Source organism: Sapajus apella, unplaced genomic scaffold (assembly GCF_009761245.1).
Source record: "Sapajus apella isolate SASKATOON/1434 unplaced genomic scaffold, GSC_monkey_1.0 scaffold41, whole genome shotgun sequence".
Taxonomy (NCBI): domain Eukaryota; kingdom Metazoa; phylum Chordata; class Mammalia; order Primates; family Cebidae; genus Sapajus; species Sapajus apella.
The window spans coordinates 144,194-162,336 of NW_022436981.1; the positions used below are offsets into that span (position 1 = coordinate 144,194).

General features: G+C 47.7%; 1 protein-coding gene across 2 annotated transcripts in view; it reads left to right on the forward strand.

The window, feature by feature from the left end:
- TAF8 (TATA-box binding protein associated factor 8) overlaps nucleotides 1–16,338 on the forward strand; it is a 20,213-nt gene extending 3,875 nt beyond the window's left edge. Inside the window, exons 3-9 of one of the 2 annotated variants that reach the window (XM_032299382.1) lie at nucleotides 1,740–1,838; nucleotides 2,161–2,223; nucleotides 3,606–3,730; nucleotides 4,751–4,898; nucleotides 7,216–7,358; nucleotides 14,458–14,597; nucleotides 14,896–16,338. In XM_032299382.1, the coding sequence (XP_032155273.1) occupies nucleotides 1,740–1,838; nucleotides 2,161–2,223; nucleotides 3,606–3,730; nucleotides 4,751–4,898; nucleotides 7,216–7,358; nucleotides 14,458–14,597; nucleotides 14,896–14,908 (731 nt within the window). In that variant the 3' untranslated portion in view covers nucleotides 14,909–16,338. Of the gene's footprint in view, nucleotides 1–1,739; nucleotides 1,839–2,160; nucleotides 2,224–3,605; nucleotides 3,731–4,750; nucleotides 4,899–7,215; nucleotides 7,359–14,457; nucleotides 14,602–14,895 lie in introns of those variants that run through there. The other variant, XM_032299383.1, reaches the window with a different exon arrangement.
- Nucleotides 16,339–18,143: the final 1,805 nt, after the last annotated feature.

An 18,143-nucleotide genomic window follows, 5' to 3' on the forward strand; every position in this document is an offset into this window, starting at 1 on the left:
TTTTGAGACAGAGTCTTGCTCTGTGGCCAGGCTGGAGTGCAGTGGCACGATCTCTGCTCACTGCAACCTCTGTCTCCCAGGTTTAAGTGATTCCCCTGCCTCAGCCTCCTGAGTAGCTGGGACTACAGGTGTGCACCACCATGCCTGGCTAATTTTTTTGTATTTTAGTAGAGGGGGTTTTACCATGACCAGGATGGTCTCGATCTCCTGACCTCGTGATTCGCCTGCCTTGGCCTCCCAAAGTGCTAGGATTACAGGCAGGAGTCACCGTGTCTGGCCCATTTTAACCATTTTTAAGTGTACAATTCAGTAATATTAAGTACATTCACAATGTTATGCAACCATCAAACCTATTTTCAGAACTTTTTCATCATTCTAAACCGTAAACAGTAACTCTCCATTATCCCTCCCTCTTCATCCCCTGGTAACTCTTTTTTTTGAGTTGGAGTTTCACTCCTGTTGCCCAGGCTGGAGCACAATGGTGTGATCTCAGCTTACTGCAACCGCCTCCTGGGTTCAAGTATTCTCCTGCCTCAGCTTCCTGAGTAGCTGGGATTACAGGCATGCACCACCATGCCCAGCTAATTTTGTATTGGTAGTAGAGACGGGGTTTCTCCATGTTGGTCAGGCTGGTCTCGAACTCCCGACCTCACGTGATCCACCCGCCTCAGCCTCCCTAAGTGCTGGGATTACAGGCGTGAGCCACTGTTCCCGGCATCCCCTGGTAACTTCTAATCTACTTTCTGTCTCTGTTTACCTCATATAAGTTGAATCTTATATTTGTCTTTTCTGTCTGCCTTATTTCACTTAACATGATCTTTATTTTATTTTATTTTTTGAGATGGAGTCTTGCTTTGTCTCCCAGGCTGGAGTACAGTGGTGCAATCTTGGCTCACTGTAACCTCCATCTCCTGGTTCAAGCAATTCTCCTGCGTCAGCCTCCTGAGTAGCTGGGATTACAGGCATGCACCACCACACCTGGCTAAATTTTTATATTTTTGGTAGAGATGGGGTTTCACCATGTTGGCCAGGCTGGTCTCGAACTCCTGACCTCAAGTGATCCACCCGCCTCCGCCTCCCCAAGTGCTGGGATTATAGGTGAGAGCCACCCCACCCTGCCTTAGCATAATCTTTTCTTTTCTATTTTTTGAGATGGAGTTTTGTTCTGTCATCCAGGCTGGAGTGCAACGGCTTGATCTCAGCTCACTGCAACCTGGGTTCAAGCTATTCTCATGTCTTAGCCTCCCAGATAGTGGGGATTACAAGTGCTCACCACTATGCTCAGCTAATTTTTGTATTTTTAGTAGAGACGGGGTTTCGCCATGTTGGTCAGGTTGGTCTCGAACTCCTGACCTCAGGTGATCCACCTGCCTCGGCCTCCCAAAGTGCTGGGATTACAGGTGTGAGTCACCACGCCTGGCGTAGCATAATGTTTTCCAAGTTTATCTATGCTGTAACATTACCAGAATTTCCTTCCTTTTTAAGGCCGAGTAATATTCCTTTGTATGTATGCACCACATTTTGTTATTCACCTGTTAGTGGACACTGGGTTGTTTCTACTTTTTGGCTATGGGGAATCATGCTGCTAGGACTGTTGGTGTACTACTAGCTGTTTGAATCCCTGCTTTCAATTCATTTGAGTATATACCTAGGAGTGGAATTGTTGGCTCATATGGTAATTCTATGTTGAACTTTCCGAAGAACTGTGAATAAGTTTTATGCCTTTAATCCCCTCTTAGACATTTCAGAAATTGGAAGAAGTGCCAAGTCTTACTGTGAGCACACAGCCAGGACCCAGCCCACACTATCAGATATTGTGGTCACACTTGTTGAGATGGGTGAGTACACCTTCAGTTTCCAGTTCTTCCATGCCACTGGAAAGAGCAATCCCTAGGAGTCAGGCATGTCTGCTAGTGTTCTGGGTTTCCCTCATGGTTCTCTTGATTTGCTTTGAGCTAGAGAGAGTTATCAGGAGAGGTTCCTCTGAACACACGTAAAAGGCCTCATAACTCCCTGTTAGGGAATTCTGCCAGAGCTTCTTTTGCGAGGCTGCAAGGTCAGTGAGTTGAGCGTTTAAGCCCTTTGTCCATAATGCTATTCCTCTTTCTGTGTTCAATATTTAGTGGTCTTGGCAGTGATTCTTGTTTTCCTCTCTCTTAGGTTTCAATGTGGACACTCTCCCTGCTTATGCAAAACGGTCTCAGAGGATGGTCATCACTGCTCGTAAGTGACCGAACTGAGGTGCTTAGTAATTTGTCAACTAATGCTTGTGGAATGAAGTAATTGAATATGGCAGACATTGGATTAGTAGCTACTTCCTTGTGGCTCTCTTCCAATGTTTGGGGCTACGTGCAATATCGTCTTTGTTTGGGCTAGTGGGATTAGCATGTGAAATTCAGTCACCAAAAGGTAAACCGTCTCTGAGATATCGCTGTGGTTCTTGTGCTCTAGCCCCAGAAAAGCAAATGATGCTGCTTGGAAAAATGAAGATTCTTGTTCTCCTTAGTGTAAGGGTTGGTAAACTGTGGCCTATAGGCCAAAGGCAGCCTGCCTCCTGTTTTTGTAAATAAAATCTTATCAGAACGCAGCCATATTTACTCATTATCTGTGGTTGCTTTCATGCTATAATGGCAGAATTTAGTCATGGTAGAGACTGTATCACATGTAAAACCTAAAGCATTTATTATATGGCCCTTTACACAAAGTTTGATGACAAAGTTCAGGTAAAACTGGGTGCCATAAGCTGAGTAGAGAGTAACCAGTTTGGGCTGGTAGGACCCAGAGAGAATAAACTGGATTTTTTCTTTTTTTTTTTTGAGATGGAGTCTCACTCTGTGGCCCAGGCTGGAGGGCGGTGGCACGATCTCGGCTCACTACTGCAACCTCTGCCTCCCAGGTTCAAGCTATTCTCCGGCTTTAGCCTCCCAAGTAGCTGGGATTACAGGTGCCCACCACCACACCCAGCTAACCTTTATATTTTTAGTGGAGACAGGGTTTTTTCATGTTGGCCAGGCTGGTCTCAAACTCCTGACCCCAAGTGATCCACCTACCTCAGTCTCCCAAAGTGCTGGGATTACAGGCATGAGCTACCACACCCAGCCTGGATTTTTTCTTTAAAGTCAATTTTTTTATGTTGGGTTTTTTTTTTTTTTTAAATGCTCCCTTTCAAGGTAGCAGTGGAAAGTGCCACTTTCAACCCCCCTTGTTATGATTAAGCCCACACGTATTGTCCCCAGCTCATTGTTCGTCTCTGTTATCCAAGGTCTCTGAAAAGAGAATCGGCAGCCCATGTAACTTTCATAGCTCCTTAGCATGCTGTCTTACGTAGTTACTGTGGCCACAGCCACCCACCTCCACCTAAGAGGCTCATGGGCAGATTGTTGTCAAAGGGAACGTCCATCAAGATCAGCCAGCAGGTTGGGCATTGTGGGGTGCAGGTCCTTAAGCCATCAAAGACCTTCTATTGACTGAAATACAAAATACCACTTGTTTAGAAAACTGAGGTCTGGCATTTTCTTTGAGAAAAGGAGGCTTTAGGGAGAGACCATAATCTGTAGAAACCAGGGTCTTGGGTGGAGGGGTAATCAGTTGTGACTCTGTTGCAGCTCCGGTGACTAATCAGCCAGTGACCCCCAAGGCCCTCACTGCAGGGCAGAACCGACCCCACCCGCCGCACATCCCCAGCCATTTTCCTGAGTTCCCTGATCCCCACACTTACATCAAAACTCCGGTGAGTGATAAAGCCACACTGGGGCTGTGTGTGGTATAAAGTATGGAGTCAGTTCCTACTGACTGTCAGGTGGCAGAGTCTAGCCCAAAAGCTTGTTGGTGAAAGGGTGGTTCAAAACTCAGAATGTGGGCCAGGCGCAGAGGTCCATGCTTGTAATCCCAGCACTTTGGGAGGCTGAGGCAGGCGGATCACGAGGTCAGGAGTTCAAGACCAGCCTGTCCAATATGGTGAAACCCATTTCTATTAAAAAATACAAAAATTAGCCAGGCGTGGTGGTGCACACCTGTAGTCCCAGCTACTCAGGAGGCTGAGGCAGGAGAATCGCTTGAACCCAGGAGGCGGAGGTTGCAGTGAGTCGAGATCGAGCCACTGTACTCCAGCCTGGGTGACAGAGCAGGGCTCTGTCTTCAAAAAATAATAAAATGTTTTGGCCCATTTCTCATTCCGATCTCAGTCGTTTTCACTTGATTGCCAACGAGCTCATAATTAGGAGGAAGAGTGGCAGCCTGACATTTTCTTGGTCACTTGCACGTATAATAAGATTTTTCAGCCTCTCTTTCATTGAGGGAATCTTTTTGGAACAATGTATCCATATTGTGAGGATTGATTTAAGAAGATGGGATAGTATAATCCACAAATCCACATAGCCATTCCCATACACCAGGTCACATTACGCTGATGGAGCCTGTGGTCCCCATCAAGGCTTCCCTGGGGGCACTCCCACTCTTTATTCAGCGTGTGTCTCTTAGACCTGAGACCATCTGTCATGGGAGCTGAATGAAGGCCCCAGGACAATCTCTGCAGTAAATATTTGCACATTTCTTAATTTTTAATTAGAAATAAATATTAATGTGGTTACATTGTTTTTCTGCCTTTCTACTGTGCTTTGGTGATCTTGGCTCTAACTAATGGTATGAAGTCATTTTAGAGAGTAGCACGTAGCAACAGCAAGCCAGGGTGCTGACGATAGCAGAATGATACTTTGGCATCACCCCAGTGTCTCTGCTGTTCTCTTTGTAGACGTACCGTGAGCCCGTGTCAGACTACCAGGTCCTGCGGGAAAAGGCTGCATCCCAGAGGCGCGATGTGGAGCGGGCACTCACCCGTTTCATGGCCAAGACAGGCGAGACCCAGAGTCTTTTCAAAGATGATGTCAGCACATTTCCATGTAAGAGTTGCCCCACTGCATGGACCCTGTCTTATCATTTGAAATACTCATACCGCTGGGAGCATTGGCACACATGTAATCCCAGCTCTTTGGGAGGCCTAGGCGAGTGAATCACAAAGTCAGGAGTTCGAAACCAGCCTGACCAACATGGTGAAACCCCGTCTCCACAAAAAATATAAAAAATTAGCTGGGTGTAGTGGCAGGCGCCTGTAATCTTAGCACCTCAGGAGGCTGAGGCAAGAGAATCACTTGAACCCTGGAGGCAGAGGTTGCAGATCACACCACTGCACCCCAGCCCGGGCAACAGAGTAAGACTCCATCTCAAAAAAAAAAAAAAAGAAATACTCACACTGTGTTCCCTTTCTCTCAGCGTGGTAGGAAGAAACAAATAAGCCTTTTTCCTTCTCTTGGACACAGCTTGTCCCTTAGATTTCTGGCTCCTTTTCCCATGTCTTAAGAGTCTGTCCCTAACTGATGACTCCAAAACAGTAAAGGCCTCTGTTGGGATTGGCTGCTTGAGGTCCATTGAGTTGCCTTGAGGGTGGCCTAGGCCTAGGCATCAGAGACACTCAGTGGCAGCCCAGGTAGTAGAAGGAACACTGGCATCAGGGGCCAGCTGTCCATTGCAATGTTCCCTCATAGGTCCCGTCTCATCTAACTTTGCATCTCAGCACTATTTGGCCACATTGACCAAGCTCTTTCATTTCCAGAGACCTCAGATTTTACAAAGGTGAGTGAGGGAGGTTGGTTTAGGTGATTGATTCATCCAGCAAGCTCCTGTGGAATGCCTGCTGTGTGCCTGGCTCTGGAATAACAGCAGCTGCCAGTTATTAAGTGCCAGATGCTGTGCTGAACACTTCCCTTACGTTATCTCATTAAATCCTCTCGTGAGCCTCTGAGTTGGGAACTGATACAATCACCACCTTCATGGGAACCCCTCAGTGAGGCATAAGAGAAGAGAAATGAAGTCACTTGCTCAAGGAACATGGCCAGTAGGTAGCATTCAAACCTAGTTCTTAACTGTGGGACCTCACGCCTGACCCACAGCAAAAATAATTCTGGAGTTTTTGTGGAGTTTTTTGAGATGGAGTCTTGCTGTGTCACCCGGGCTGGAGTGCACTGATAGGATCTCTGCTCGCTGCAACCTCTGCCTCCCGGGTTCAAGTGATTCTCCTTCCTCAGCCTCCTGAGTAGCTGGGACTACAGGCATGAACCACCACGCCTGGCTAATTTTTTGTATTTTTAGTAGAGATGGGGTTTCACCATATTGGCTAGGCTGGTCTTAAACTCCTGAGCTCAAGTGATCTCTCCGCCTCAGCCTTCCAAGATGCTGGGATTATAGGCACCAGCCACCGTGCCCAGCCAATTCTAGAGTATTTTCTAACAGTCACATTCTACCACAGAAGTATCCACGGAGACCTTTTCTTTTCCTGTTTTGAGACAGGATCTCACTTTGTCGCCCAGGCTTGAGTACAGTGGCACAAACACAGCTCACTACAGCCTCTACCTCCTGGACTCAAGTGAGCCTCCCACCTCAGCCTCCCTAGTAGCTGGGACTACATTGCACTATTATACCCAGCTAATTTTGTCTTTCCTAGGGACAGGATTTCACCATATTGCCCAGGCTGGTCTCAAACTCCTGGGCTCAAGCAGTCCTCCTGCCTCAGCCTCCCAAAGTGCTAGGATTATAGGCATAAGCCACCACACTTGGTCTTCTTTCTTTTAATATCATTTTTAAATCAATTTCTTCCTCTCGTCCTCGTTGCTTTTTGGAAGAACTAGAACTCTCATTTGCCAGAGTGTCTTACAGCTCAGTGGACATGCATATATGCAGAGTGCTCAAGTCCAGCCGTTGGACTTGAGTCCTTCAGACCAAAAGAATCAATATTCTTGCTCTGGAAATGAAGCTTAGAGGGGTTTAACTGACCTTGGGTGCAAGATCTCAAAATTCATGTGTTGCCAGGATTCTGTCTATAATCCCATTTCAATCCTATCTCAGTTGTACCTGGCAAAAAGTAGATTCCGAAGTCATATTGCCTGAGTTGCAACCTCATTCTGCCACTTCCAGCATGCTTGGGAAAGTCATTTCACCTCTCTGTGCCTAATGGCACTTACTTAATAGGATGGGAGCAGGGGTGAAAGATAACATGTGTAAAGCCCATGGGACATTTCCTGGCCTGCTGTGTAAGTACTTGGAGTGAGTTAGCTAGTATTATCATTTGGTGCTGCTCACTGATTGCTTATGAGGCTCTAGGACTCTAGGCTAGCTGCAAGGTCTCCGTGACAGCGGACTCATGCCTCTCTTCCAATTCACCAGTGATTGCTGCCAGACCTTTCACCATCCCCTACCTGACAGCTCTTCTTCCATCTGAGCTGGAGATGCAACAAATGGAAGAGACAGATTCCTCGGAGCAGGACGAACAGACAGACACAGAGAACCTTGCTCTTCATATCAGCATGGTGGGTCCCACCTTCTGCCTACCTCAGAGTATCCCCCCAACTATCCCACCCTGCCTTAGTCTGTCACCCTGGGACCTAGACATGATCGACCTCAGGTCTCTGGCTTTATGTTAGGGGCCTGCTTGAGGGCTTGCGTAATGATCGAGGTGTGACCTGATCTCTTGCTTAGAGACACATCTGTGTCCTGGGGATTCAATCGTTTATTCAACAAATATTGAATGAGTGCCTGGGGCAAGGCCAGGCACAGTTTCAGGTGCTGGGGAATTAGTAGAAAGCAAAATATCCAAAATTCCCTGCCCTCGTGGGGCTAAGGAAAAATAATAAATGAGGAGATAGGAAGTGGGGATGGGGATGGGGATGGGAGGGGTGCAGCATTAGATAGGGTGACTGAGAAGGTGACATTTGAGTAAATCCCTGAAGGGAACAAGGCAGGCACATGACTGAGAGTGGAGCCATTCTAGGCAGCAGGAACAGCAGCTGCAGAGGCCCTGTTGAACAGGGAACTCCCTGTTGAATTGAAGAACAGCAAGGACATCAGGGTGGCCAGGGTGGAGTGAATAAGAGGGAGAACAGTAGGGGATGAGGTCAGAGACAGCCCATGGGGAGTCGGATCTCACAGGGTCTTAAAGGTTATAGTAGACACTTTGCCATTTACTCAGTAAGACGGAGCCACTGGAGATGTTGAGCAGAGGAAGGTCAGGATCTGATGTAAGTTTGCTAACAGGATCAGCAGGTTGCTGTGCTGAGGACGGGCTATAGAGGGCAGGCAGAAGCAGAGAGACCAGTTAGTATGCTGTCACGGTAAACTGAGAGATGGTAGGAGGAGCAAAGATAGGAGAGATGTGGTCACCTAGATTATATGGTCACCTAGATTATGTGGTCACCTAGATTATGTGGTCAGATTCTAGATCACTTTCAGAGCAGAACTAGTTGATAGAGTAGATAGAGAGAAGAGAGAGAGAGCTGTGAGGTTTTTTTGCCTGAACGATAGGAAAGATAGAATTGCCTTCAGCCAAAATAGGAACAACCAGTGGGTGGAAGAGGTGTGTGGGGGAAGTTAGGAGTTCATGTTTGTGTCTTAAACATAGACAAGTTAAGTTTGAGATGCTTGTTAAACATCAGGTGGTGATGTCAGGTGGAGATTTGGATATATGCCTTTCTGTGAAAAATAAAAAGACTTCAAGACAAAGATTCTAGTGACAATTTACTACAGTCAGTTGGGCCTAATGTTATTTTGTTAGACTGGGAAATACAATCATATGTTTCAAAATTCAGAGCGTGCGAAAAGATGTATGGTGACAATCCCTCCCATCCTGTTCCCTGTCACCCACTTTCCCTCCCACAGAGCAACTGTCTCACCAGCCTCTTGTGTATCCTTCTAGAGACATTTTTTTAATTGTTATTTTGAACAGAAACAGCAGATCACACACTGTTCTCTTCTCGCTTTTTCCCCGGCTTTGTCTTGGCGGTCCTTCCACGTCTGTCAGGGAGGAGCTGCACCATTCCTCACAGCTGCTTTTTCTTCCATTATGTGGATGTAACCCTTTCATTTATCTGGTCCCCCATGAACATTTAGGCGGTTTTCTGTCTTTAGCATTTACAGACATTGTTATAGCGAAGTAAATAACTGGTATTTTGTTATTTCTTTTGTCTTTGATGACAGTGCACCTCTCAAGGTCTGTTGTTAGGTAGTACTTTATTTACCCTGGTTCTAGTTTCTCCATGTACTTGAACCTAAAGGAGCTATTCATTTTAAATTCATGTATAATAGATTGTTTTCTCAAGTATTTGGACCAGTTGCTTTCTGCAGCCAACCCAGATACTTTTACCTTTTTTTCTTTCTTTTTTTTTTTTTTTTTTACTTTTTTCTTTTCTTTCTCTGGAGTGTATCTTGAATTTTTTTTTTTTTTTTTTTTTGGAAGGGAGTCTCACTCTGTTGTCCAGGCTGGAGAACAGCAGCACAATCTTGGCTCACTGCAACTTCCAGCTCCTGGGTTCAAGCAATTCTCTGCCTCAGTCTACCGAGTAGCTGGGATTACAGGTGCCCACCATTATGCCTGGCTAATTTTTTTTTTTTTGAGACGGAGTTTCCCACTTGTCACCCAGGCTGGAGTGCAATGGCGTGATCTCGGCTCACCGCAACCTCCACCTCCTGGGTTCAGGCAATTCTCCTGCCTCAACCTCCTGAGTAGCTGGGATTACAGGCATGTGCCACCATGCCCAGCTAATGTTTTATATTTTTAGTAGAGACGGGGTTTCACCATGTTGACCAGGATGGCCTCGATCTCTTGACCTCGTGATCCACCCGCCTCGGCCTCCCAAAGTGCTGGGATTACAGGCTTGAGCCACCGTGCCCGGCCGAAATTTTTGTATTTTTAGTAGAGACGGGGTTTCACCATCTTGGTGAGGCTAGTCTTGAACTCCTGACCTTGTGATCCACCCGCCTTGGCCTCCCAAAGTGCTGGGATTACAGGTGTGAGCCTCTGTGCCCAGCTAAACTTTTACTCTGCTTTGTTTCCCAGGCTGGAGTGCAGTGGCTATTTACAGGTGCAATCCCACTACTGATCAGCACAGGAATTTTGACCTGCCCCATTTCCAACCTGGGCCGGTTCACCCCTCCTTAGGCAACCTGGTGGTCCCCTGCTCCCGGGAGGTCACCATATTGATGCCAAACTTAGTGCAGACACCCGATCGGCATAGCGCACTACAGCCCAGAACTCCTGGGCTCAAGCGATCCTCCCACCTCAGCCTCCCAAGTAGCTGGGACTACAGGCACACGCCACCACACCTGGCGCTTTCACTCTTTTATGAAAAATGTACCAGTCTCTCACTCAACCAGTGTTTATTTAGCACCTAGTATGTGCCAGATACTGTTCTGGCTGCTTGGGATAAAGCAGTGAGAAAAACAAAGAAAACCTCTGCCTTTTAGGAGCCTATGTTTGGCTGTGGGAGAATGGCAGTAAACATAAAATATGAATAAATCATTACATAATATATCAGAGATGAAAGTGCTGTGGGGGGAGAAATAGTAGGGGAAGATCCGGGGTGAGGAGGAACCTTCAGTTTTAAGGGGGGTACTTGGAGTAGGTGTTACTGAGAATGGGATAGGTGAGCAGGGGCTTGAAATGGGTGAAGGATTGAGCCATGTGGATGTCTGGGGAAGAATGTTCTGGCAGAGGGAATGCGCAGTGCAGAAACCCTGTGGAATAGTGAGGGGCTTGAGGGAGGGAGGGCCTTGTAGGCTGTTTTAAGAGCTGGCTTTTAACTAAGTGAGATGGGAGTTGTGGGAGGGTGTGGAGCAGAGGAGGGACGTTTCTGAGCTTCTTAAAGTGTCAGTCACTCTGATGGCTTGGTAAGAACAGACTAAAGAGATTAGTCAGGAAACTGTCACTGTAGCCTAGGTGAGAGGCAGTGGTGGGCCCAAGCATTGTGGTTGCCACCAGGGTGGTGGAAGTGGTCAGTACCTGCCTGTAGTTTGAAGGTAAGTCCAAGAGGATGTCCTAACAGACGGTGTGGTATGTCAGCAAAAGAAAGGAAGCGTGCCAGGTGTGTGGTGCATCCCGTTGTCCCAGTCACTTGGGAAGCTGAGGCAGGAAGGTTGAGCCCAGGAATTTGAGTCCAGTTTCGGGCAACATAGTGAGACACTGTTTAAAAAGTAAAGAAAAAAAACAAGCAAGAATGACCACAGAGTTTGTGACTTGCGCCATGAGAAGGATGGAGTTGCCATCACCTGTGATGGGAGGGGCTGAGAAGAGCCGGGGAAGAGAACACACAGGGGAAGGTCCCTAATTCAGACTTAGGTGCCTAAAGTCAGAGCTGCCTCCCTGACATCCCAGTAGAGATGCTGAGTGAGCAGTTGGCTGCTTGAGCCTGGAATTCGGGAGAGGTGAGGGCTGGAGATGTATGCCAGGGAGCCGCTGGCGTGGACGTGGCACTGAGAGCTGGGAGACTGGATGCAGTCACCACGGAGGGTGTGGGGCTTGCTAGAGCTCACAGGCCATTCAGGGAGCTCCTGATAGACCATTTCGCTCCCACCTTTTTTACAAATCTCTGGGTCAGTTTGACTTTTTTTTTTTTTTTTTTTTTTTTGAGATGGAGACCTGCTCTGTCACCCAGGCTGGAGGACAATGGTGCAGTCTCGGTTCACTGCCACCTCCGGCTCCCAGGTTCAAGTGACTCTCTTGCCTCAGCCTCCCAACTAGCTGGGATTACAGGTGCCCACCACGACACCCGGCTAATTTTTTTTCTATTTTTAGTAGAGGCAGGGTTTCACCATGTTGGCCTGGCTGGTCTCGAACTCCTGACCTCAGGTGATCTGCCTGCCTCAGCATCCCAAAGTGCAGGGATTACAGGCATGAGCCACCACGGCCAGCCTACTGACTGATTTTTTTTTTTTAACTGACTCCCCCACTTCTCCCCATCTCAATGCTACCTGTCCCTGAAGGGGACGTTTCTGTGAAGCCTGCTTGGGAGAAGAGAAGCTGTCACCCTGCTCTGCGAACCATGCTGTGCTGAATGGAGGGAGCCTCTGGACCCTCCAGCAGTGTCTTGAGGCGAGCGTTTTCAGCACTTTTCTGAGTTACCTCCATCTGGATCTCAGAAAACACTGAAGGCACAGTTGAAGTGAACATCCAATAACTTTTCCTTTTTTTTTTTTTTTTTTTGGAGGAGTTTTCACTCTTTTTGCCCAGGCTGGAGTGCAACGGCGTGATCTTGGCTCACTGCAACCTCTGCCTCCCAGGTTCAAGCCTAGGCAAGAGGCAGTGGTGGGCCCAAGCAGAATGATTGCCTCCCAAAGTGCTGGGATTACAGGCGTGAGCCACTGTGCCCGGCAACTTCCAGTAACTTTGAACATAGGCTGTCTACTATAGAGAAATGATGGGGTGGACGGAGGACGGACATACTACTCAGTCACGCCATTAGGAACTCCAGAAAGGTTGGACATCAAATACCCAAGGGAGGTCTGGTTGTGGACAGACCTTTTTTCCAGAACCTGGTCTGGCTTGAGCTAGGTTGGTCCAGCGGCACTTGCTTTCAAGAGTCTCCAGGAGGCCCCAGTGGCTCTAGGTCACCTTGTGGCCCCATTGGATTGGGTGCTGGAGAGAGAAAGCACACAGCCCCTGATACTGGGTGAATGGAACTGGGTCTTTGAAGAGAACAGTTGCTAGGACAGTGAGAGGGCACGCAGGGGAGCCTGGCTGTGATCTGGTTTCTTCCGGCTCATTAAGCCTGAGACTGGTGTCCATGCCCTAGGCCAGCTGTCCTGTGGGGGGAAGCTGCTGTTCATTTCATGCCATCCAGTCACAGTGTCCTCTGCCTGTTTTGACAGCAACCTTTCCTGCTTGAGGTCAGTGAGGGTCTCTTTAGCCTCAATTTGCAGAACAGGAATCTCGGTGACTTCTTCCCCTTGACCATCACCAGGGGGCGCAGCCTGACCAAATGTGGAAAATACAGGCGTGTGTGACTAAGGGAAGGAGAACTCATCCTCCCAGAACAGTTTTTTAAATGTCAAAGTATTGCCTTTTTCTGTGTCTATACACAACTGTGACTTGAAAAATTTTGATCCTGCTGATTACATGTGAACTTATAAACTTTTCTGAAAAACCACATTTTTCTAAAAAATAAACAGTAAAAAAAACCCTGCCTTAGAGTTCGAGACCAGCCTGGCCAACTGGTAAAACCCCATGTCTACTAAAAATACAAAAATTAGGCCAGGTGTGATGGCTCACGCCTGTAATTCCAGCACTTTGGGAGGCCGAGGTGGGCAGATCACGAGGTCAGGAGATGGAGACCATCCTGGCCAACATGGTGAAACCCCATCTCTAATAAAAATACAAAAATTAACTGGCTGAGGTGGCAGGCACCTGTAATCCCAGCTACTCGAGAGGCTGAGACAGGAGGATAGCTTGAATCAGGGAGCTGGAGGTTTCGGTGAGCCGAGATTGCGCCACTGCACTCCAGCCTGGAGATACAGTGAGATTCTGTCTCAAAAAAAAAAAAAAATTAGCTGGACATCATGGTACTTGATTGTAATCCCAGCTACTCTGGAGGCTGAGGCAGGAGAATCGCGTGAACTCGGGAGGCAGAGGCTGCAGTAAGCCAAGATTGTGCCACTGACTCCAGCCTGGGTGACACAAAGAGACTGTCTCAAAAACCCAGACCAGGCCTGGTGGCTCACGCCTGTAATCCCAGCACTTTGGGAGGCCGAGGCAGGTGGATCACGAGGTCACACATTCAAGACCAGCCTGGCCAAGATGGTGAAACCCTGGCTCTACTAAAAATACAAAAATTAGCCAGGCATCGTGGCACATGCCTATAATTCCAGCTACTTGGGAGGCTGCGGCAGAGAATTGCTTGAACCCGGGAGGCAAAGGTTGCAGTGAGCCGAGATCATGCCATTGCACTCCAGCCTGGGTGACAGAGTGAGACTCTGTCTCACCAAAAAAAAAAAAAAAAAAAAAAAAACCTGCCTTGTAGGTTGCAGAGGTTGCAGATAGGCATGACCGATGATGTGCATGTGCTGATACTTGCAGGCTCTGCTTCTGTTAGTAGAACCCTCAGGGCTCTTGAAGTTTCTGGCCTATGCTGGGATGTGATCATTGGTAGCAGGCACCAGAAATTTGAGAATTCAAGGGGGAAGTCTGTTCTGATGTAGGCTAACTCCTGATGTCCTGCATCATACCCTATGCAAATGATTTGTTCCGATCCCGTATCTCCCAGTCCTGCAGGGCATCCGGGGCCACTTTCCTCTTCATCTCCCCCCCAGGCTGGGCATCTTCCCTGAAACATCTGAATTTGATTCCTATCCCTCACAGGTCTCTGTTCTTTCTAACCCCTGTCCCTGCCTTCTCCAGAGGTTCAAGACTCTGGACTCTGTTGTGTGCTGTCCTGGGTCAAGGCTGTTAGTCTTGCCTTTTCTTTGTAGCCAGCCCCTGCCTGATCCTCACTTCATCGGGGGCAGAGATAGGAACGCTGGAAAGAAGGTGCTTCCCAGGTCCTAATTTCTCAGTGAAAGGCTGCTAACAGTCATTCCAATTATGGGCATGATCTCTTTCCTTATGCTGTTGGTGTTGTGCTTTATTTCGGCTTTTGCTCAAAGGAGGATTCTGGAGCTGAGAAGGAGAACACCTCTGTCCTGCAGCAGAACCCCTCCTTGTCAGGAAGCCGGAATGGGGAGGAAAACATCATCGATAATCCTTATCTGCGGCCCGTGAAGAAGCCCAAGATCCGCAGGAAGAAGTGAGTTGGAGGCTGGGGTCCAGGGAGCCTTCTCTGTCCCACCGAGATGGTCTTCTCTGCTCCTTGGTGGAAAAGAGGCTCCTCGGTGGGGTTGAACCTTGGGGAGAGCCACTCTGATGAGAAGGAATAGTCTCCCTTTTCTTGTCCTTACTTGGATCCCATACACAGCTCTTGTTCCTTAGTGGTTGAGTGTCCTGCAGGCTAAGGACCAACCGTTGCAGCGCTGGAGCTGTTTTCCCCTAGAAGGAGAGCAGACAGGGCCCCTACCAGGAGGCTCCATAGTTCCTCTTCTTTCTAGGTCCCTCTCCTGAGCTGAGAAGGAAACCTGGCTTGTACAGGGGCGCAGATTCCACATCCACCCCAGGGGAGTTAAAGCCACTCGAGGGAAGAAGAGAGGATGACCTACCTCCTCATGACTGAGCCGAGGCTGCAGGGTGTGATTGGACATGATTTTCATGGCAAACTGTCTGTTAAGATGACCTATTTTGACTGGCTGTTTGGGTTGAGGAAGATATGAACAGAATAATGCAACTTTTTTTTTTTGGAGTTGGAGTTTCACTCTTGTCACCCAGGCTGGAGTGCAGTGGTGCCATCTCAGCTCACTGTAGCCCCCGCCTCCCAGATTCAAGCAATTCCCCTGCCTCAGCCTCCTGAGTAGCTGGGATTACAGGCATGCACCACCACACCCGGCTAATTTTTGTATTTTTAGAGAGGTGGGGTTTCGCCATGTTGGCCAGGCTGGTCTTAAACTCCTGACCTCAAGTGATTTACCGCCTCTGTCTCCCAAAGTGCTGGGATTACAGGCGTGAGCCACTGCACCCAGCCAGAGACTTTCTCAATCAACCAAGACAGGCACTGGGGCATAGCAGCAGCCAGTGACTTCGTTTGTTATCACAGGATTTGATTTCTTTGAAACTTAGGAGACCAGGGAAAGTGACGGGAAAGAAAGGGCTCTTTGCTGCTGTGCTTATTATGAAGAAGACTGTTTGTCCAGCGTGTATTTCAGGATATCCGCATCCCATGTATTGACTCACAATTTGTGGCACCACTTTCCCATCCCATTCTTGTTTCTCTCCTCATCTGGGATCTGGGCTCCAAGTGCTCCGTTTTGCTGATGGAAAGTGACTGTGCACGCCCTCAACGTGTTGGAAACAGGAGGCCCACACAGCACAGCTTTGATCCGGGGCCAGCAGGAATCAGGAGTCTTGAGCAGATTCATCACTGTGAAGGAGGGCGACATGTCAGGGCTGCACCTATCCTCTGCTCAGCATTTGATGACAGCTCCCCGAAGCGGGCAGCACTCTGCTCCTGAGAGAGTTACCATTTATTGCCTCTCTGAGGAATGTGTGCTTGGGAACTGCCAAGTCTTGCCCCTTCTGGAAGAAGAGATTTTTCTCTCACAAGAGCCTAGAGCGTCAGCTGTATTATGCTGGGACTTGATAGAGGAGCCATGGGGTTTAAACAGTACAAAAGAAGGCCAGGCCCGGTGGCTCATGCCTCTGATCCCAGCACTTTGGGAGGCCGAGGCGGGTGGATCACAAGGTCAGGAGTTCAAGACCAACCTGGCCAACATAGTGAAACCCCCCTCTCTACTAAAAATGCAAAATTTGGCCGGGTGTGGTAGCAGGTGCCTGTAATCCAGGGATTCCAGCTAATTGGAAGGCGGAGTCTGGAGAATCACTTGAACCCAGGAGGTGGAGGTTGCGGTGAGCCAAGATCGTGCCACTGTTCTCCAGCCTGGGCGACAGAGCAAGCCTCCATTTCAAAAAAACAATAGGAATAAAGTAAACAATAGGAAAGGGTTTGGTGGGGTGAGTGGGATGTTGAGGGCTGGGCCTCATCTTGTGTTTTGAAAGCTGAGAAACCTGGCTGGTTGGCCGGAAGGCTGGTGGAGGGGCTGGAATGAGCCAAGCTGAGGGGTTCTCCAACAGGCAGGTCTCAGTTTGTCCAACTGCTTTGTATTCCTATGGGGAAAACAGTGTCATTCTTAATGTGCCTACAAACCAGAAAACACCTTTCTGGTCTCCTAAGGAAGAGCTGTTAAAACTAAACCCAAGGAAGAAAAATGCAACGACACCTGGAAGTGAACACTGGATGAATAAGCCGATCCCCAAATTAGAATCCTTAGTCCATCTTTAACTTCAGTATACCCCTTTGGCTTCCACAGTTCAACTCTCCTTTTTTGTTTGTTTGTTTGTTTGTTTGTTTTGAGACAAGGTCTCACTGTGTTGCCCAGGCTGGAGTGCAGTGGTGCTATCTTGGCTCACTGCAACCTCCACTTCCCAGGTTCAAGTGATTCTCTTGCCTCAGCATCCAGAGTAGCTAGATTACAGGTGCCTGCCACCAGGCCTGGCTAATTTTTTTTTGTATTTTTAGTAGACACGGGATTTTGCTGTGTTGCCCAGGCTGGTCTTGAACTCCTGGCCTCCAGTGATCTGCCCACCTGGGCTTCCCAAACTGCTGGGATTATAGGCGTGAACCACAGTGCCCAGCCCATCTCTTAATCTTCCATTCCCTTGGTGAATTTGGAAACTTGAAACACTTGAGGACTTGAGAGCAGACTCCGTGTTCCTCTGGCCTCACTGTACTGTGTCATTTTGTCTAGAAGGAAAGAGCTGCTTATCAGGAACTAAGGGGGGGACGCTAGAAAAAAAAAAAAATTGAATTCGCCAACTGGATTAAATAGGAGTTTTTCAGGTTGGTAGTAACCTGAAACTGTCCTAGATCAAAGCAGTTAGGCTAGCCTATGTGCGCTTCTCAGGGTTTGTGATTCAGTTCTTTGAGATTCTTGGCCTGATGAGTTGATAAACACAGCCCCACATTCAAGCCATGGCCAATCCCAGCTTGCTGTTCTCACTGCTCTTGGGAGGTGTCATCCCAGTCAGTGTTTCTGCAGTTTCCATTTGTTGTTATTATGCAAAGTCAGCGCCTGTGAGTGCAGTTGTGCTGAGTTATAGGCAGGGTTTGGAAAAGGGTTGCTATTTCTGCTGTTGAGATTTCAGAGGCTGTACTCTTATAATTTTGTTCTGAGGGGAGACAGGAAAAGGATGAGACAACTTAAAACACTGACCTGCCTGTTGTATAAAAATGCATAATTCTCAATGTGTATTTATAAATTTTTATTTTTTATAACTTTGTGGGACTTCTTAGAGGCAAAAAGTAGTACACAAGCAGATTGAACATGTGGTTTATGAAAATCTCAATAAATATTCATAATAAAAGCTTTGTAAATAAATAGAACTGTAAGCTTTGACCTTAATTTATGTTCAAAAGTTAACAGCAAGGTGGACAAATAAGTCAGGCGTAGCCCTTGTGTTGGCCTAAGCACACCTGGGAACTTAGTAAAACTTCTATTTTGGAAATTTTCAAACACAAAATTAGCAAACTGTATGGACCCGTATGTATTCCTCACCAAGCTTCTACACTTATCAACAAATTGTTGATTCTGTTTCATGTTCCTCCTACTTTCTGTCCTTTATTTTTTTTCCTCCTGGAGTTTTCTCATTCGTTTGTTTGTTTATTTGTTTTGCGATGGAGTTTCGCTCT